This window comes from Anguilla anguilla, chromosome 3, assembly GCF_013347855.1.
Source record: "Anguilla anguilla isolate fAngAng1 chromosome 3, fAngAng1.pri, whole genome shotgun sequence".
Classification (NCBI taxonomy): Eukaryota; Metazoa; Chordata; class Actinopteri; order Anguilliformes; family Anguillidae; genus Anguilla; species Anguilla anguilla.
The window spans coordinates 4,185,068-4,206,901 of record NC_049203.1 but is presented as its reverse complement, the minus strand read 5'-3'; the positions used below and the strand labels follow the sequence as shown (position 1 = coordinate 4,206,901).

At 46.7% G+C, this 21,834-nt stretch overlaps 1 protein-coding gene and 1 long non-coding RNA gene across 2 annotated transcripts in view; one reads left to right on the top strand and one right to left on the bottom strand.

Moving 5' to 3' along the window:
- The window catches only part of LOC118224308 (dachshund homolog 2-like), a 97,042-nt gene extending 85,211 nt beyond the window's left edge, over positions 1 to 11,831 (bottom strand). Inside the window, exon 1 of the mRNA XM_035411723.1 lies at positions 11,174 to 11,831. Within this exon, the coding sequence (XP_035267614.1) occupies positions 11,174 to 11,670 (497 nt within the window). The 5' untranslated portion in view covers positions 11,671 to 11,831. The remainder of the gene's footprint in view (positions 1 to 11,173) is intronic.
- Positions 11,832 to 19,072: 7,241 nt separating this feature from the next.
- Positions 19,073 to 20,324, top strand: LOC118222318. Its single transcript, XR_004764266.1, has 2 exons — positions 19,073 to 19,172; positions 19,847 to 20,324. It is a non-coding gene; the product is annotated as an uncharacterized LOC118222318 (long non-coding RNA).
- Positions 20,325 to 21,834: the final 1,510 nt, after the last annotated feature.

Genomic DNA, 21,834 nt, shown 5'->3' with positions numbered 1-21,834 from the left:
CCCCCCCCTCCACCCCCGCCCCCCCCCAAACACACACCACCATACCTCTGGGAGCTTCTATTACACGGCCAGAAGTCTCGAACCCAAGCGACAGCAAGGGGGGGTGGGGGGGGGGGGTAAATTACTGGGGGTAGACAGATGAGTGCTCCCCCCCCACCTCCTCCCCTCTTTCCCCAAAAAATTCCAGGACCCCCTGACCCCTCACTCATACCGGTCCCAGTCGGTGTGTAGACCTACAGGTGTCCCACTGTAAACCATGAAGTGGACCAGCCGTGCTTTCTCTCACTTTGAGCTCTGTGCCGTCCGCCAATCCTGGCTCTGTGGAACATAGCCTACTACATACACACACTCGCTGTTTCCAAAATCCTCTCGAACCAACTGTCTCCTTTAAGTGGTTTACCGAATGCTGTTCTGGACTGCACGGTTACTGCCGTTAATCTTCCGTAAGATTCTTCGGCAATGTAAGGGTTTATGGGTTATCTGTAGCTATAATACACTGTTTCTTGAGTAGTAAATAAATAACGACTTGAACAAATGACTCAATTCTTGAGGTTAAAAAAGTACACCACCCAAAAAACTAGTCCCACAAACAAGGGTAACATAGATCTCTCTCTCTCTCTCTCTCTCTCTCATACACACACACATTCGCACATACACAGTAGACAGACATTCATACACCTGGTCTTGTTCTGTGGCAAAAAAAAAAAAATTTATTACTTATTTAATACACTTAAATAATTTATCCTTTATTGTAAAAAAAAAAAAAAAAAAAAAAAGAAGAAGAAAAACAGGGTTACTGTCTGGTCCTGAAGGAAAAAAAAGAGAGAGAGAGAACGAGAAAAAGGAGAGGGTGGAGGGGGAGTTTAGTGCCATCCTACTCAGAATAAATCACCGGTCTGCGTTTCTAAATTCCTGGTCAGTAATTAAACGCAGGCTGTTCCTGGTCTGCCGCCCCAGCTCATCTGGTCCACTGCTCATCTAGAATAACAGACCCACACCTGCAGCCCGTCCAGCGCAGAGCATAAATCACAGAGGCCCTGTCCCTGCTGAAAACTCACACATTTACACCCTCATACACACACCCCCTGCTGAAAACACACACATTTACACCCTCATACACACACCCCCCTGCTGAAAACACACACATTTACACCCTCATACACACACCCCCTGCCAAAAACACACACATTTACACCCTCATACACACTCACCCCCCTGCTGAACACACACATATTTACACCCTCATACACACTCACCCCCGCTGAAAACACACACATTTACACCCTCATACACACTCACCCCCGCTGAAAACTCACACATTTACACTCCTCACACACACCCCCATTTACAGCCCTCACACACACCTACACACTGTGCTCACCTATATAGACCGTCACACACACTTACACACTGTGTACTGTGCTCACCTATTTACACCCCTTATACACCCTTATACACTGCATACTGCACCCTCACACACCCTTACACACTGCGTACTGCACCCTCACACACCCTTATACACTGCGTACTGCACCCTCACACACCCTTACACACTGCGTACTGCACCCTCACACACCCTTACACACGGCATACTGCACCCTCACGCACACTTACACACTGCATACTGCACCCTCATATAAGCTTACACACTGCATACTGCACCCTCTTACACCCTTATGTACTGCGTACTGGGTTCAGACATCCCAGCACTGTGAAGACTTCTACACCCCAGGCTGCGTTTCACAGCGGAGGCACACAGGTCTGGAAAGGCGCTCTCCGCGTTTCTTTAGAGGCCCTTCTTCAGAGAAGACAGACGGCCAGGGTAAATGAAAAAGAAATCCAGTAACAGGACGTGATAAACGCAGATTCCCTCCCCCCCCCCCCCGTACGCCGCACGGATCCGAACCAGGAAGGATAACAAACTAACGGGCGCAGGCCGGTGGGGCTCAGAGGTGCAGGAGGCCGCGGATACCTGCGTTTTAAAGAGGGGTGACACTTCATCTGGGGATAGAGTGGGAACAGAGCGAAAGCGCACACACACACACACACATGCAGCAGTGCGCACACACACACACACAAATACACACACACACATGCAGCAGTACACACACACACACACACACACACACACACACATGCAGCAGTGCACACACACACACACACACACACATACAGCAGTACACATACACACACACACACACACATGCAGCAGTACACACACATGCAGCCATTCATGATCACTCACTCACTCTCAAAGACTCACAAACTCTCTCTCTCACACACACACACACACACACACACACATAACTCTTCCTTCCCCAGAAGGCGGAGGGGTGGAACCTGTCCAGCCTGTCCAGCCCGTCCACGCACACTGACCCCAGTGGCTGTGCTCCGGTAAGTATCGCGGACGAGCGCGGGCGCGAGCGCGGGCGTGGGCGTGGCCGCGGGCGTGAGCCCTGACGGGCAGAGCGCTGACACGCAGATTAAACGCTCCGTCGCTGCGGGGCAGCAGGGGAGACGGCGTGGGCACACACTGCTGAGCACATCATGAAATATTAACCTGTATCAATGGGAAGCGGCTCTGCAGTTTCACCGATCACTGAGTCCCCCTCTCCACAGACTCCACACGACACCGCCACACCGCACCGCACCGCACCAGGACCGCACCGCACCAGGACCGCACCGCCTCACTAACCAGCTCGGATACGCTAAACAAAACAACACTAACGATCCTTAAAGGATCTCCGTGGAGACGGGACTCTAACAAACATTCTCTCTCTCTCTCTCTCTCTCTCTGTCCTCTGTTGCTCCATTCTTTTCTCTCTCTCTCTCTCTCATTTCTTTTTCTGTCCTTTCTCACTTTTTCTCTCCAGGGCTCACACGTTCCTCCTCTCTGTCTTTCGCTCTCTCTTTGACCCTCTGCCTGTCCATTTAGGTTCTAAACACACACACACACACACACATTCTCATCACATAAACACACACACACACTCTCATCACACAAACACACACACACGCTCATCACACAAACACACACACACACACACTCTCATCCCACACACACACACACACACAAACACACAGACTCATCATACAAACACACACACACACTCTCTCTCTCATCACACACACACACCACACATTAACTGACTCACTCACTCAATAAAAAGGAGGGGGGGGGGAATACTTCTGGTACAAAGAGTACTTTTGGCAATTTTTAAAGTCACTTACAATTTTCCACCCTCTGCTTCTTCTCCTACAATCCCCCCCTTCCCGAAGCCGACAGTTTAAAACATCGCTCCTAATTAGACGATTAGAACTTGGAAGGGGGCGAGAGATAAGTCATTTGCATAATTCAATCATAAAAGTTAGAGATACATATTTCCGTGTTCGTTTGTACAATTATCTCGGCTGTCCTGAGGGCTATAATACTAATGTGATTAAACAATACTTCAGCTGCGAGCCGGGCGCCCTTCTGTAACCACTCCGCCACAGGCAGAGCACAGCAAAAATTAATTTTAGGAGACAATCAATTTGACTCTACACGACTGTAATAAGTACAGCCGCCGCGCTGCAGATGTGTCATTAAGGAGAGGGAGGAGATTTTCCCAAAGTCAAAATGACACCGGCTAAGTCCCCCCCCCCACCGCTCCCCCCCCCCCCCCACTCCGCCTGACTGCAGGTAGAGACGGGTGACCAGCTTATCCCATCTGCCACATGTCCACTCTTCCGTTTAGCAGTGTGTGAACACACACACACACACACACACACGCACACACACGCGCACGTGCAGACATACACAAGTGCATGCACATACACACACACAGACACACACACACGTGCAAACACACAGATGTATACGAAAGCACACACATACAAACACTCACACATGGACACAAATGAACATGCACAAACACGCACTTACTCACACAAACATGTACTTACACAAACACGCGTACACACACACACACACTCAAACAACACAAAGACTGAAACTTGCTCACAAACGCACTGCACATGCTCCCACAAAAAACACAACCACACACAACCGAACACGCACTCACACACTCAAAAACGTGTGTGTGGGCACAGACAGACGGATGCTCACAGACACTGACCCCCACAGAGCCTGCATGTGTGCATTTGATGCGATCCCGCTGACTGCAGGTCTGGTGCATGCCTCGCTGTGTGCAGCCAGCAGCCAGCCCCGCACGCCATGCACGGGTGCATGTGGGCATCTGCATGCCAACATGTGCGTGTGTGTGTGACCGCGGGCACGTGCCCCATGAGCTGCCAGGTTAAGTGTTGTGCAGGACACGCACGCGCGCTGTCATGTCTGTGGAGTTTCAGGATAGCAGCTATGACTGGTACCTGCAGGGAAGCATTTTTCTCTCCTCTGAAAACAAGCCTAAAAAAAACCTTTTCAACACATCCGGGGTTTTCAGAAGAGATGCGTTTCAGGGTGAAAACAACACAGGGAGAAAACGAGCAACACGCTCAGTTGTTTAGTTGATGTTTCAGGACAGAATGAAAGAGAAAAATGTGCCTGACAGGCCAGGGTTGTGACAGAAAGAATGCGAAACATGATTAAATCCAACGTGCACGCAGGCCCTGCATCTGGACCACAGCGCCTCCCTGTGTGAATCGCAGCGTGTGTGTGTGTGTGTGTGAATCGCAGCGTGTGTGTGTGTGTGTGTGTGTGAATCGCAGCGCGTGTGTGTGTGTGTGAATCGCAGCGTGTGTGTGTGTGTGTGTGTGTGTGTGTGTGTGTGTGTGTGTGTGTGTCGAGCTCCGCTATCAATTCATGCTCACATATGGAGCTGCTTACCACAACGCAGGGATGCACATACACACGTACATGCGCAAACACACACACACACATACATGCGCACACACACACACATGCGCATACACACACACACACACATACATGCGTGCACACACACACACATACACATACATGCGTACACACACGCACACTCACACACACATGTGCACACACACACACACACACACACACACACACATTTCAGTTAAGGTCTTCTAAGCCATAAACACATAAGTGTGGTGCAACTTTTCTTTTACAGCAGTGGACCATAAATCTAAAGGTCAAAGGTCATGGGCTAGAATCTGCTCCCACGAAACCGACTCCTTATGCAGATTTCAAAAATCAATATAACTGATATCGGTGGATGTGTTTGCCAACCGCTATAAACAATAAGATCAATGAAAAAAAAAAACAGGAACACAGATAGATAAATGAATACATCAAAGGATTTTCGTGTAAAAATGTCTCAACTCACAAACGATGCACAAAAAACCTGGTGTTTTTTCTAAGCACACAGCTGCTTGAAAGATTACAAGTACTAAGCAGACCCTCCAAAGTCGACCTGCGCAAACACACACATGGATGTCCAGCTGCGCAGGAGGGGGGGGGGGGTTATGCTATGTAAATGGAAACATCCAGAAGACCACTTTTACCGTTTAAAGGAGACACACAGGCACGCCATGTGACAAAAACCTGAGGGCGTGCAAACCGAGCGTTTAATTCATTATTTATAGCGGCGAGAGAGCGGATAACAGGAGAGCACAAAAGAGTTACGACCAACGGGGGGGAGGAGCAGGGACGGAGGGAGGGAGGGAGAGAGGGAGAGAGATAGAGAGATCTACCAACGTAGTGGTGGACCTGGATGAGAAATGGAGTGATTCCTGGGGACTGGACTCTCACTCTGACACCCTGACACCCCCCCCCCCCACACACACACACACACACATACACACACACACATGCCAGACGTCTCACACACACACCAGACACCACACACACACACAGTCAGCCACATGCAGGTTGGGTCCCCGCAAGTCCGCCTGAAAATATTTTCACTGCAACATGGTTCTCCATCCAAGACACCAGCATTACGTCAAAAAAAAAAAAAGAAAATTGAAATGCTTAAAACTTTCTTCCAGCCAGAACCAGCTAAATAAAATCTATGCATGACAAGTCTTTGAGTTTTACGTGTGCTTATTTCGTCCTCCCATGTTTAGAAGACATACATGCTTATCCTTTAAGATGCCTGCTGATTGGCTGCCATACCCCACTGTTTCCCCCGTCAGCACTGCTCTGAAACAGACTGAATGCCATCGCTTCCCCATGCTTGTTTTCTGTGCCCCCCCCCCCCGCCCTCGTGCCCCCCCCCCGCCCCTTTCCCCCCATCCTCAACACTCTTTGCTCAGCGCAAGAACAGTTGAATCTCTAATCCAATACGAGAGAGGGTGGGGGGGGGAGAAAGTGCACAGATGTTCATCTCTAATATAATTTCCATCCAATTTCCTAAGTGCAGTCCCCAAGTGCAAAAGCTACTTTAACGTTGTGTTTAGCTTGCAAATTCTCTCAATAAATAATGAATGTGATAAAAACACAAAGATCAATGGAGAGCGCAACCCTGTTTTTTTTTTTTTTGACTGATTCAAAAATGCCCCCCATCAGCACCCCCAATTCAAATAGGCCACGCCCATTCTTTTAAGGATCGCGTCAAAACGTTTTATCTCTGTGTCCCGTGACTCTACGCCACCCCCTCTACGTCCCCACTGCCCGTTACAGGGTGCGTGTTAAAAGGGTAAAACGATTTCTGATTATTTCCCGACCAGCATTTGTTATTAACTGCTTATATAATCATAATAACACTTCTATCTGGTATTATAACCGCTTATTTTCTGTCCTCGGCCCGTGATTAAAACCGTATTTCCTAGCTATTCAGATTTTTCCGTTAAGTGCCCACTTCCACACTTCAATCTGTTACTGACCACTTATTTGGGAATTCCATCGACTGCTTACCCAGATAGCAAGAGATTCCGGGCCAGATCTGCGATGTGTCCGGATCGGAAGTGCTGGCTTTGGGCCAGAATCAGCACAGATCCAGCCCGGAGTCGCTTGCTATCTGGGTACAGTTTCTGTTCACAAATGAAATCTTTACATATTCTTGACATCACATAAACTGAGCGTGCAGGGAATCTGCTGGAGAGATGTATAAGTGGAGCAAAAATGGGTAACTGCGAAATCTTGAACGTCCCCTGCAAAGTGACATTTAATTCTTTCACATACTTTTTTCCCCAAATTTCCTCCCAAGTTTGGAACGTCCAATCGTATACAGGCACGCGCGTTCATGCTGTCATTTCGGCAGCCAATGAGGGAGGGCGTAGACACGGCTCGTGCGACGCGCGTGATGTCACCCGCTTCTTTGTCTCAGAGCTTGCTAGGGCCTGAGTCAGAGGCAGACACTTAAACAAGGGTGACCAATCAACCAGCGGGAGCAGACAGAGAGGGTGACAGCCGATTGGTCACCACCTCGCCAAAGTTGCCCCAAGAGTGTCTGCCTCTGACTCATGCCTGTGCAAGCTCGGCTTGCGGGAAATGGACCGGCTGGTGACATCACGTGTTTCGGAAGTGGTGCGACTACACAGCACGTATGCAGCTGTGCACAATTGGGCATTCCAAAATGAGGAGAGAATTTGGGATGGTGTGGGGGGGGGGGGGGGGCATACGAAGGAACCCTCCCTAACCCTGACTGAACCCTCCTTAAACAAACCAAACCCGCCGTAACCTTAGGTGACGTCACCACCAATTATACAACGCCCTGTGGGGGCGGGGCGGGGCGGGACGGGGCAGGGCAGGGCAGGTGGGGCAGGGTAAGAAGTACAGGTGGCATGGGTGCGGTCGAGTCTCGAACCGAGACCGTAGGGTCCATCCACGCACTAGAGCAGAGCCTTACCAGGACAAGCCACCCAGCAGCCCCCTGTGAAACTGCATGTTTGTCTGTGCGTGATTCGCTCCCTGGACAAGTGTCAAGGTCTGAGCGTTTGCATGTGCGTGTGCATGTGCATGTGCGTGCATGCATGACTGATTGCGCGTGAGTGCGTGCATGGGTGTGCATGTGTGTGCATGGGTGTGCATGTGTTTGTACATGATGGCAGGTGCTTGTGAACTTGTGAACTTTTAGAGTGGAAGACAAGACAGGTTGACCATTCTGGATATTACAGCACCACATTCCCTTCCTCTCACTCTCTCTCTCTTTCTCTCTCACAGACACACACACACACACGCACACACACAATTCTTATCTTATCCAATCTTAATAGAAGCACTACAGATCCAGCCGTTCAAAAATCAGAAATCAATTCATAATTCGTAGAGCAAACACCTCACACATGAGCAGACACAAAAGCCTCACACGAGCTCCACACAGGAAGTCAGTCATGCAGTATAACCTTCCTAACACCAGCCCGTGGCCAATCGGTGTGTCTGACCTCCAGCCAATCAGCAGACCCGCGTGTTTGTGCAAAACTCAGTCTCTGAAGCAACAGCTCTGCTTTCACAAACACGCATCATAAACTGACTGAGCGATTTAGATTCTTCTGCTAACTGCCCACAAGAGAGAACCAACACAAATATTATACATGTATAAATGACAGTATAAATATTATAAAGTCAAACATATCTGTTCCTGTTTCAATCTGCTTGTAATGTGATTATATATTTAATGTTTTTTGTATTTAACAGAAATCTGTGTTGAACTGCCACAAACCATTGTCGTCCGTTTCAATCCATAAACCGGCCAGTCAGTCAACAGGCTTTCATCAGACCATCAGATATGCACAATATACAAACAACAATAGAAAACACAGCTGCATAAAATCAAAATAAGCAATGGCAATTAATCGTTGCTTTACTTTTGACCACTATTTTCTTTGTTTCGTTTTGTTTTATGCAGTCCCAGTCCCTACATGTTTCGTGAAGACGGGCGCACAGAAATGTTATCAAATTATCATTTGATAGCAGAAGTCTACAACAAACAGCAGGAGCGAAGACATCATAGACCAATTATGCTGAGAGTGACATTTAATTTATTTTAAATTAATAACTAAATTGTGTTGGTTGGCTGTTTAAATATTTTTTGTTATCGTTGCCGCATCTGGCCTACTGCTAGCAGCTATTTTACTTTTTTTCTTTTCAGTTATTTCACGGAAAATAAACCGTGCGTCTCTCGTTGTTCTCTTTATTAAAGGCGCGCGCGATTCGCACTGTTGACGTAACCGGTTTAGCAACGCCTAAATGGAAGCCGCACTTATGACCTGGACTTGGAACTGGGCAGCAACCCTACAGGCGCCTTAGTCCAGTATAGATGGGTGCTGGGTGTCGGGGGGAAATAAGGGGCGGCGTCTCTGAAGTTCTATCTCCTCATTGACATTGCTGGCGAAACGGGGGGGGGGGGGGGGGTTACACTAATGCATCTGTCATGATAACAAGCTAAGAATAACATCTAGACATCAAACCGAGCAGGGAACGCGACTGGAGTGATTCGTTCAGATACGTCTCGCTGATTTATTAAACACGCGGCAACATCTGCAGCCGCGCGGCGAGAATTAATTCAAGATCAATCGAGATTGAAAAGAAGACAAAACAAATCACGGGGACATAAATCAAGGCACCATTTGCATACCGTTTCTCAATCAGCCTCATTTTCTACAAACGCTACAATTTCCCTCCCGGGGAGATGGCGAGTTAATATCGCGGTTCAGATATTCAGGAACACGATGTTGCGATGTTTGTGTTCCCGGGAACGTGCGTAAACGGTGTGACCGTGAAAGCGGGTGCTTAGTTTGTTCCCGCAAAGTCTATGTACGCATAAACGGCGAATCAAGAAGGCGACAAAATACGGGGAGATTCGCGGAAAACGTTGTAATTGGAAGTCGCGATGAATAAAACAGCGATAATTTATCTAGAGCGCGCCTCAGCCTATAGATCAGATAATGCAATTGTTGTGGATGACACAGTACAGCTCAATGCATCGATTTGCATGAAACAATTGTTCTCAGTTGTTCTTGTAACATATTTTTGTCGTTGCACCAGAACCAGAATACAAAAGTAACGAGAGAACTCTTTACAAACAGAGAGCGCTAGAGAAAAGCATTTCAACTTACAATGTCAAATGTAATATTTACAGGTCAAGCAACATATGACCCATTGTACAGTTTTCAAATATCTAGTCTACTTAATTACTTTATTAATCATCAAATACAAGCTTCAACAAATTAATTTATAGAAAATTAATATATTATTTTGCAAAAAGGAAAAGAGACGGCGCGCATGCAAAAAAAAAAAAAAACTAGGCTGTATCTTGTTTTGAAATGGACCTACTGTCACAGAACTAATATTCAGCTCCAAATGGACAGTAAACTCAATTTACCTCCTGTTACTTTGTCAACATTTGATTCTTAAATTTCAAACATATCAAATGGTCTCGTGTTGCATTTGAGAGCGCGGTCTGAAGTTACACGAGACACATTGCACCTTACTGGAACTTGATGCTGCGTTTACGTGTGTCTGTGTGTGCGTGTGTGTGCGCGCGCGCGCGCGCTCGCTTGTAGAGGAGGAGGGGGTCTGCAGCGAATGATAACTTCATCGAGTTTCAATAATATGATTACTGTTGCAAAAAAAGAGATGTTAAACACAGTGGTTAAGTGAATCATTTCAGACTTTGCTCATATGAAAAAGTTAATGGCGATTTAAAATAAAACACATCCCTTAAAAATTATACTTTATAAGTTAATCATGTTGAGTGAATGCTCTGAAACTACATGCTTCTAATTAGTAGTAGTGGGTATCAGCAACCTGACGGCGTGGAAAATTTAGTTAAGCAGAAATTAGGCAACATGTGGCATATTCATTGTCTCAGTTTTAAACATAGCAGTTTAATAACTTTCGACAGAGCGACACGAGCAGCGTTGCAACAAAGTTTTCTTTTTTAATTAACTGCCAAACTCGGGCTGTTTGAATCGCAGCTGTCATATATAAGAAAGCATTTCTCCATTTGGATGGTGAGCAAATTTTTTAAAAATTGCAATAGCACAACGGTTCGGTTCATTTTATTTATGGTCGATAAGGAATGCCTGTGAAACATTCTTTAAGTCGTTGGCGACGTGTTAAAATGAAGTTCAGAAAGTTTTATGGTCACCATCGCGAGGGGCTTGTGCGCTGCTGTAGCCGCTACTTATTTGTTCCCATGCTACAAAAAAAGAAAAAAACCGTGGGAACCGTGCATGCGTGTTAATGAGGACAAAAAAAGACAAGACAACAAGCGGAGCGGCGAGGGTGGAGGAAACAAACATGTCTAACCTGGCATTGGTGCAGTCGTTGTAAAGCGCCTCGAAGTCACTTCGACTGATGAGTTTGCAGCGATTCACCCCGGGCTGAATGGCGCCGAGTCCCCGCAGAATTCGGACCTGCTCCACGGTGCACACCACCGGGCATATATCCAGGCGCTTGAGCTTAGTGTAGACCGTGTGAAGCCCTCCGACGAGGTGTTTGAGAAACAGATCGAAAACCTGGGGTAGGCAGATCAGCTCCTGTCCGTCCATATTAAAGGAGGCTACTTTGACCCCATGGACCTCCACCATTTTACAGTCGTTACTAACGCCGGCGCCGTTCCCGTTGCCGCCTCCGCCGCCGCCGCCACCTCCTCCACCACCAGTGGCGATGAATGTGTTGATCATGCTGTTGGTCAGTCTCGTGTTTTCGGTCGGTCTGGAGTACATCGGTTCGGAGCGAAACAGACCCCCGGATCCCGGAGCGGAGTTGGGTGAGTGCACCGGAGGAGCTGCCGATACGGCCATTGTCACTTTTTATTTAAAAAAAATAAAACAACTCTCTCTTCTTGTCTCACTCCCGATCGAGCTTTCGTCTGTTCAGTCACTCTCGCCCTCCCTCTCGCTTTTTTCCCATGTACACTTGCTCACACTGGACTGTAGGAAATAGGCAACTATCTTGTTCGAAAGTGTCTAGTAGGGAAAGTGAGAAGCGTCGCATTCGCCGATTCCGTCGGCCAGCCCTCCGCGGCCATGAGTGCCACCTCTCTCCACCAATCAGATTATCCCTGGACCCGCTATCCCCGAAACGCTGCTGGCTGGCTCTGGAGAAGGGCCGGGCTTTTACTGACAGCCACCCGAATGCGCTAACTTTCCACACACTTCGTATACATAACTTGTCTCGCACGTGTAAAATAATTTATTTTGTTATACAGGTATTTTGTGACTTATTTTTCTTATTATTATTGTTGTTGTTGTTCATGTTGTTTTTGTAATCATTGTTGTTATTATTATGTGTTAGTAGAATGAATTGTGGTTGATGCCGGTGATGTAAGAACCGTACACTGTCAAGTGTTTGTATTACTAACAATATTAATATTGTCCCTCTTGTGTTATCTTTAATAAAGTGTTGCCCTTTCTTTCATGGTGTGCTTTTCATGGCTTTGGGGTTTTAACTCGCTGTGGCGAGTGTCCGCTATTCAAACGTCTTTTCGTTTGATTAATGAGATCTTTTTCTCCTCTCTGGATGTCGTCCTCTCCACAATGCAAGTGTTTGGGAATGCGCACCACGAGGCAAAGCGCGTGCCTTTTCATCGTGCCCTACACGCTGCGTTTGAGCGCAGCAACGCGACTGGATGGCTGGGCACTTCAAAAGACGAGTGTCAGGTTGTCCTAGTTTGTTTAGGTCGCTCGGAATTCATACGGTGCGTTCAAGGCAAGAAATAATACTACATATTTTCTATAGGATTATAACCAAAGTCACGTCATGTGTTAAATATAATTTCAGAATTTGAGTAATCTGAACACCAGTAACAGCTGTCTTCAATTGTACATCTGAAAATAAACTAAATTAAGCCTTTCGCCTACATTTATACTGCCCGAATATCTGGCTTGCAATTCATTTAAAAGCTTCAAAGAGAAGTCGTAGGACCAACAGACAAGAGTTTTGCTACGTGTCAATCATGAAGGAAACGGAGGGACCACACAATTGCGACTCCACATTTCGCGTAGGCCCACCTTTTAGCGTGTCGCGCGCTGTAAAAAACGACGCATGGAGTCGGTCATTTTTCCTTGCCCCTGCAGCTAAAATGGGATTCCGCCCATCCCCAGAGATACACAAATGGGTCGGGCGGGCAGTAAAACAATGCTAATAAGGTTATTTATTTGAATGAATGGTGGCAAAATGGAGGCTATTCCAATTACCAGTGCCCACCTGCTGCGCTTATGTCGGCCTACGTAAACACGAAGCACCTCTGTCACGCAGAAACTGTTTTGCTGTGCCTACACATTGCGCTACAAATAAGTTCTGGGCACAATTATGCTGATAGAGGATTCTAGACTACGGATGGCCTACGACCTCCGTCATAATTATGAATGTCTCCACTCTGGAAGATATAGAAGTATGGACAAAGAATTGACACCTAACATTTATTTGTTAAGCATGTTTATACCATTTAGTTATTTGGAACGGTTTGTAGGCCTACCTCTTTGTGCGCGTGTGAGATTGAGCGAGATTAAGACTGCTGGTGTTTTTTCAAATTATTCATTCATTAATTTTATTCATTTATTTGCTCTGTTGATTTTTCGGCTCAAGGAGAACATTGTGTTCTTTGACGAGTTGTGAATTTTTAATATCTGCGTGTCACAGGTGTCAGGTGTGCAGCGGGCAGAGTCATATTCGCAGACAAAGACGAACTCTCGCAGATGCCGGCGTGATGCACGAGCTTGCAGGCGTATGGGGATATATTACCGCTGAAAAATATCTCTTCCTCGGTGATGCGCATCATTAGCTGTGCTTCAGTTTTCACTGGTTTTCGTCCGCGAGGACTGCTGCGTAGCTTGCTCAGGTTCTCCTCTCTGTGCTGGCTTGCAGTTCACGGGCGCCTCCCTGCTGGCCGGAGACGTGTACTGCACGGAGTGTTCACGCGCTGCTGACAGGACAAACGCATCATCCTAAAGTGTTAAGACGGAATATTCTTCAGTAGAGCTAAAAAAAAAAAAAAATTATAATAAATAACTAAAATCCTATTTAAAGCATTTGATTTATCAAAAACAAAATACAAACACAATTTACTCATTTAAATTCAGGTAGTGAGCTGTGCCAATTTTATTTTCGATTTTGCAATGAGCCAAAATGTAGGACAGGTGCAGAATGTTTTTTTTTCTTTCTTTCGTAAGAACGTGGAGACAAGGACATTTCGGAACTTGTTGAAATAGTTGACGTTGCTTTAGAATCGGCCTCTTTAGCAGTGCTTGAACTGGGAGGGTTGTTGTATGGGTATTTTAAGCCCCGCTTGCGCCTCATTTAGCCTAGTTTTGTAAGGTCATCAGTATCCAAAGCTACGGTGGAAGCGAGTGAATTGGGACAGCAAGACAGAGGACGAGGAAGAGGAGGGGAAAAAAGAACATGGCCTAATCCGTAGATTTGCTTTATTAATTAGTAATGTAATAGTGCTGTCCTATACTGCAGCGAGAGTCGGTGTAAAATAACCTTTGATCTATGTGAATAAATGTTTTGATGCGTGTTCTGCACCAATCAATGACAATGATACATTACTAGTGAAAGTAATTTAATGTTTTCCTAAGTTTAGTGTCAGGTCTGATGCATATTCATTCATATTACAGTGTTTTTAAATTAATTACGGCGTCCCCGTCTTTGGTGAGATGAAGTGCTACATATACATCAGGGGGGAAGTAGCCTGTAATGCATTCAGACTCTGACGCGTGCCAAAAACGGCGACGGTTGCTCCATCCGCGTGAAATATCGCCGATGAAGCCTGGTCTGTGGAAAGAGTGCAAGTGCGCGTGCAGTGTGCTTCAGTCTTTAAGGGACATCACATTTCTGATTTAACGCAGCCTCTTAAGCGCGGACAGTGTCATAAAACCGGAAGCTCCTCACCGCCGGTCCTCCCGGGACGAGCCGCGCGCGATGTCAACCTTGAACGGAGTAACTAAGGACGTTTTTTTAAGCACTTATCGGTTGTCTTCAACTCCACAGCTACGGGTGAGATGCCGTTCGTCGCAGTGTCCTCTATCAAAGTTAATGCATGTGGGGAAAAATGTAGAAATAAACCGCATACATTATTATTATTATTATTATTATTATTATTATTATTATTATTATTATAATTATAAAATCATACAATTTTCATGTAGTAATAAATGTTCTTCATTGCACACAAAAACAGCCTGGGACACGAAAACAGAAAAAAGCTGATCATTAACCATCCTTTGAATAGTTTTTTTTTGGGGGGGGGGGGGGGGGGGGGGGGATAGTTCGATACAGCAAATGTGCTTTGGTTTTCAGAAGTGTATCCTCTGCTGTGTTTCAGCTGCAAAGGAGGGATGAATTACTGCTGCTGGAGTCACCCACTCCACTGATGTGCATCATTGCCTGACTATAGACACCTGTTTCCACAGGCCTCACCCCCCATTGAACATTAAGCCTTTGCCGTGGGCCCGAGCTTTGATGAGACACCTTTTCTCTCTGGTCTATATTGGGAGAGGTGATCTCACAACTTGGCTTGGGGAACCGTGCTTTCTGGTCGACTGCCCACCCTTTTTTAATATGCAATTCTCTTATCTTGGAAATTGAAGGAAACCTTTATTTTAAGACCTCAAAGGACTGTGCATGCCGATGCTTGATTTGTTTGGCCTTTTGTTCGGTTTTTGTCCACAACTAAACAAAATAAACTACGGCAATAAAAAAAAACAAATGAGAAAACTGCGCTACACCCAGCCCTTTCCAGTAGCTCGAAGGCTGGGTTAGGCAAAGGGCAACCTCTCTAAACACACGCACGCACACGCTTGAACGCATACACGCGCCCGCAGACACACACACACACACTCACACACACACACTCTGGTCCGATATCTCACACATAACGAAGGCTAGAACATTATATAATGCAGAATAAGAAATGAGATAATTAATGCAAGTCTTGCAACATTCTTATGTCAGCCACTGACAAATCCCAGTGGGTCTCTAGGAAGGAAAACACTGATCCATGTGATTCCGGATTCCACCAAGGGAACAGGCAGCTTGTTCCCCCCCCCCCCCCCCCCGAACAGATCATCACCCAGCTCTAGAAACCAGCCGGTAAATCGCCCTTCAGACTTCACCCGAAACATCATTAACGACAGAGCAGAAATGCTTCTGTACCTTTTAAAAAAAAAAATATATATATTATTTTCTTTTCTTTTTTCAAAGAAGTTAGGGAGGAAAAACGAAAGCCGCAAGCAGCTGGGTTCTGAAGAGCACGGGGGGGGGGGGGGGGGGGGGATGCAGGGGAACGTCATGGCCGCGGCCTTTTTGGTGGATGTGATCAAAGGGAGAGCTTACAAAACTGTGACTGAGGCCACAGGTACTCTAAAAGACAAGAGAGGCCAATTCTTTTTTCCAGGAGAAAAGCGGAACAAGCAGCTTCTCAACTCCCAGGTCTTTGTGACAGGCCTAAGGGGAGTGCACGGTAGTCCTGTGGCCGAATCTACTCATTTATATCTTGATTTGTTTGTTTTTTTTCTTCATTTCAGTTGGAAAAAAAAATCAATATAATTCTGAGAATAAGCAAGTAAATAAGTGATATTAAAAACACGCCACAGAAATGGAGACAGACTCTATTAGATGGATTTTTAAAAACAACACTGTAAAAAAACAAAAAAAAAAACAAGCCATCCATCATTTAAACATAAAAACACATTTGTTTTTGTGACAGACTCTTTTGTTACAAGGCACTTAACAGTTAGAGAGTAAATGCTTGCTCCATGAGATTAAATTGGCTATTCAGTGTGTCCCTCTTCATTTGCTTGCCATTTTGTCAGTACAATGCCCAGAAATGTTTTGAAAGTACAGGGTCTTAAAGCAAGCACCCTTAGGGCCAAAAATACCCCACAAAAATGGACACGTTAATTGCAAGTTTCTCAAAAAGTATTAGCGACCCAAATCTCAAAATGTACAAAAATATCCTTCCACTATGAGAGGTTTCATTGTGGGAAAATTTCCTAAAATCTGAAATGCCAAGGCAATTTTTTTTTTTTTGGTCCAATATTTCAGTGGTAGCACAGTTAGCATTGCAGCCCATAGATATTGACTAATATTTTGGTACTGGACGCACAGGGATGAAATTGATATCGGTATTGATCTTATTGTCTGACTATGGGTAAGATAGCAGATTTCCCAAATGGTTAGAGGACTATTCCCTTAAATTCCGAATTCTTCGCTGACTCGCCCGAAACCTCCTTGCTCGTGAGCAGAGTGGAATTGAAAGCGGCACACAAACAGGATTTGATGCTTGGACTTGAAGTGGACCTGTGTTTAAACGAGGCAGCAGTGGCAGACGCCATTTAAATATTACAAGAGGCCCTCAGAGAGAACAGAGAGAACAGAGAGGAGCAGAGAGGAGCAGAGGAGCAAAGCCATGCGCTCGAGCTTCTTCAGCAGAGCAGAGCAGAGCAGAGCAGAGCACTGTGCGCAAGCGGGAGAGCGCTCTCCAGCTGTGCCTCACTGGAGTGAGCGGGGCGAGGGTGGGGTGAGGGTGGGATGGGGGTAGGGATGGGATCAGGTGAGGGTGGGATGGGGATGAGGGTGGGGTGGGGTGGAGTGGGGTGAGGCTGGGATTGGGGTAGAGGTGGGATGGGGGTAAGGGTGAGGGTATGATGGGGGTAGGGATGGGATCAGGTGAGGGAGGGGCGGGGTGGGGTGGGGGTGAGGGTAGGGGTGGGATTGGGGTAGGATTGGGGTGGTGGTAGGAGTGAGGGTGGGATGCGGTGAGGGAGGGATGGGGTGGGGATGGGGTGAGGGTGGGATGGGGTGGGGTGGGAAAAGGGGCGGGGTTGGGTGGGGCAGGGGGTTGGGAGGCTTGCTATTCCACCAGTGGCTGAAAGGGGCAGTTCCCCTACAAACAATGAAAGTATCAAACGAGTTCACACGGACAGCTACGGTCCACTTGGGGACTGATTGCTACCTCTGTAGGTCACTGATCCACAATAATGCCTGATTCCAACATTGCGTGCCTCCTAAGTGCTCATCTAATAATCACCATTTAAAAAACAAACAAAACAAAAAACAATAGTGCTTTTTCGCTTAGAGTTTTCAATTGGCCATGTGGCTAGATGCATTTTCCATGGTTGCTATTTGTGGAATTAGCATTATCATATTTCAACCAACAAAAACGACAAAAAAAGCAACAAGAAAAAAGCAGCAAACAAGAAAAAACGCGAATCCAGTTAGATTCAGTTCATGCTGTTTTTAACTGTCGGCCAAACCTGGTTGGACTAACTGGGAAAAGCTCACCTGGGACACCTGGGACTGTACCTGTGCTGTCGTTCAGCAGGTGGTGTAGACTGAGGACAGCGCCCGGACGAGCACACACGGAGCACAATGCCCACGCTCCCGTCCCGTGTGCTACAGGAGTCCCCCCCTTTTGGACAGCGGTCTGTCACGCCTGTGTGACTCTGCGCGTACAGCCTCACTGCACTGGAGCCGGTTACACTGCTTGTCCCGTTTGCTAAATTAAAATCTGGTGATAGGTGTCGATGTGAATTCAAGGGCTCCTTTTTTCTCATGGCTGACCCGGGGGATGGTGACGAATGGCCTTGGGGGGGGGGGGGGGGCTTCATGTGTTCCCAAATATATGACCAAGTAGGTCTTGACTCACGCTGACGTGCAATCCGTTGATTAAATTGCATTACAGTGGATCACGTTCATTCAGCAGATGCTCTTCCGGAGAGAGAGCGACTTATCAGATGAAGCACTCAAATGCATTCAATTGGTTTACAAGGGCAGTAATGCGTTTAGCAACGTAACCAGAGCCGCACAACTTCTGTACGCGTGTCTGCCGCTCCACAAGGCCCATCAGCAGCATGCTCCAGTAACCTGAACCTAGCAAGTTTGCTTCCTTAAAATCGTAAAAAAAAATTGTTTAAAAAAAAAAAAAAAAAAAAAGTATTAAAATCCCGTTGAAACTGTGTTTCACTCCACAATGGGTACAGACATACAGCGTGGAGGCGATCTGGTGACTCAGTGTGGACGGGGGGTGGGGGGGGGGGGGGGGGGGGGGGGGGTTATTGGCCCCAAGCACAGACGGCACCCCGTTCAGGGGACAGCGAAACAATGCTGCGATTACCGTTCTCCCATAATAGCGGGATGCTCTCTGTCATGACGGCTCGATGCCGGGAAATGTATTCCTCTTGTCCTGCCTGTCGCCGTTTTTTTTTTTTTTCACCACGCAGCGCAAATCGACGCTGCTCGACGGCGCTCCCCGGAGGATCCCGGGTGTCACGGCGGCGGCGGAAAGTTCGCGTCCGCGCGGGTAGGTGTCACACGGGCGTGTCTTCCTGATCACACTGCCCCCCCCCCCCTCCCGCCCACCCACCCACCCACCCCATGGACAGTCTGGCTGGCAGGGAGGGCACAGTTGTGTGCGAATACTCTGGGGAATCCCAGGTCATTGCTATGCTCTACCTCCATCTGCCTGTCCCTCTCTTTCCCCATGCTGAGACCCCTGAGGGGCGGGGGGGGGGGGGGGGCACGAGGGGGGGGCGTGATCTGACAAGAGACCTCTGGTGCATGATAACAGCCCTGTTTACACCTGCGACTGAGAGCACACACAGGTGTGACCCCCGGTCACGCTCGGACAAACAGCGATTCTGACAAAACACCTCCACCTTGAACTGGTCATTTCCTGTTTTTTTTTTCCCCATTGTGTTCTTCCACCTTGTAGAAAAGGGGAAGTAAAACCATTGCAGCAGTTCCCCGGTACACTGTGATCATTTAGCAATATTATGTCACTGGAGCCACATCTGCAAATCATCGGAACACTCATCGTCGTTATCGTTTGAGATTGTTTTCATTGTTCTCACAAAATGAAAGCGTTTATTTATTTATTTATTTATTTCTGTCATCAGCGCTATTGTCGCAGGCGGCCTGTCTATGGTTTTTTGGAGACGTGCTGAACACTCACACTCAGTTCTTTGTGTCCTACAGCTGACAGAGAGGAGACGAGTCGGCCCTGCCCCCAAAAAACCTGTGTCTCCAAGTGAAGGGGAAAAATGCACCGGGACACATGGGACATGACAGGCCATGAACACCAGTCTAAATATCATTCTGGCAGCGTGCCAAGGCCTGTGAGACGGTGAACGGGCACCTCCACCATCACAGTGTCCCCAGTCCGGGGACAATAGCCCTCAATGGTGGACAAGTGCCTAACAGGAAGTAGCTTACATTGTCTGTAAAAAACAAAAAAAAAACAAAACTAGACATCGCTGTTTATTACCACTATTATTTGTTAACAAAGTCTCCCCAATTAATGAGGGTCCAAGCACCCTAGCACTGTTATTATCATATGTTATTATTGTTCATATACTGTAGTTGTTTCTACTATTGTTGTTGTTTTCTGCAAACAATTGCTTTGGCAAAAAACTGCTGAAATGTGGCCTTGCCAATAAAGCTTATTTGAACTGAATTGAATAGTACTGAGAGTGAAAGAAAGAGAGAGAGAAAGATAATACTATATGCTTTGGCAATACAAAAGCGTGCTGTTTTGTCATGCCAATAAAGCAAATTGAATTGAACTGAGAGAGAGAAAGACAGACAGAGAGAGCGAGAGAGAGAAATATAAATGACTGTCTCATCCCAACTTCTTGCCTCCTCACCAGAAACCCTGCATCTGTTTCCCTTTGATGTGTCCCGCATAGTTCCCACAGCTGTAAATAACACATGCAGTAACTCCCCAGGTAGGGAGGGAATGACTTCATCTTGAATTGTTCTCCGAAACGCACAATTTATGATTTTCTCAGTCTGTTGCTGGGGGGGGGGGGGGGAGGGGGGGGGGGGGGAGGCAGGTCATAACTGGGCCCGGTCTGTTGTTCGTCAGGGAATGAGTGCTGCACCTGGGACAATTCAAAGGTATTGAGCGTCTGTGTTGAGCCAAATCGCCTCAATATCGGGCAGGTCAAAGGGCAAACAAAAAGAAGCTGGCACCAGTTTGCCACTACTGGCAAGGAGAGGAGAAATACAAGGCAATCTGGTGTAGAGCGGGGTTGGTATTCCTGCCGTACATACATAAACAAATAACTTATTTCCTAAGTGTCTGTGTGGAGGATTAAAAGCCGAATGCACTCTTTCCAGCGCCAGGGCAAGGTGCTAAGGACCACAGGTAGGCGGGACCTCTAGGGGACGTTTTTTCAACTCGGACATTCTCAGCCACGGACAAAATGTTTCTGCGCTAAATCTGGCGTTCTCTCGCTCAGTTTGTCTTCTTCTCTCCTTCCCTGCCCTTTTTCTCTCTCCTCTTCCTTCCTTCCTTCCTGTCCTTCTCTGCCCTCCATCCCCCCCCCCCCCACCCCATAGGCTATCTGTTGTTTCTCCTGAGTGTGATCGATTCGGAAAGGAATGGAACAAAAGCAGGATCCACAAATAAATAAACCGCGAACTCGGTGAACGGCTGAGATGAGACACCTGTAGCATCTCATATATAATTTACCGCCAGCACAGCTCATCCAGAGTACAGTCCGAACGGAAAACGATGAATAAGTGAAAAAGGATCAAATGGTCGGTCTCTTTTAAACGCTCTACAGCTCTGTCTGAGAAGAAAAATCCCAAGCAGCTCTATTTACAAAGTCTCCCTCTCTCTCAAGATTCTCTTTTTGGCATGAAATACAAATGTAATTATTGCCAAAGCCTACATATAAATAATAATAATAATAATAATAATAATAAAAAAATAATAAAAAATAACAATATTCATTGCTAATTGACCATTGATTAAATAATTACTGATCACTTGAGGTACAAAATAAAAATGCACAGCAGGGACTGGTCCCTGTTATTTTACTCAGTTTGACTTTTTGGCCTAATATCCAGCTCAGACAAAAAATGGTGTAAAAATTCAACATGGTCACTAGGCTGATTTCCATTGGCTGTTTCCCGGGAAACCTTGATCATGCCTGTCCGTTCATTAGTAACATCCTCTG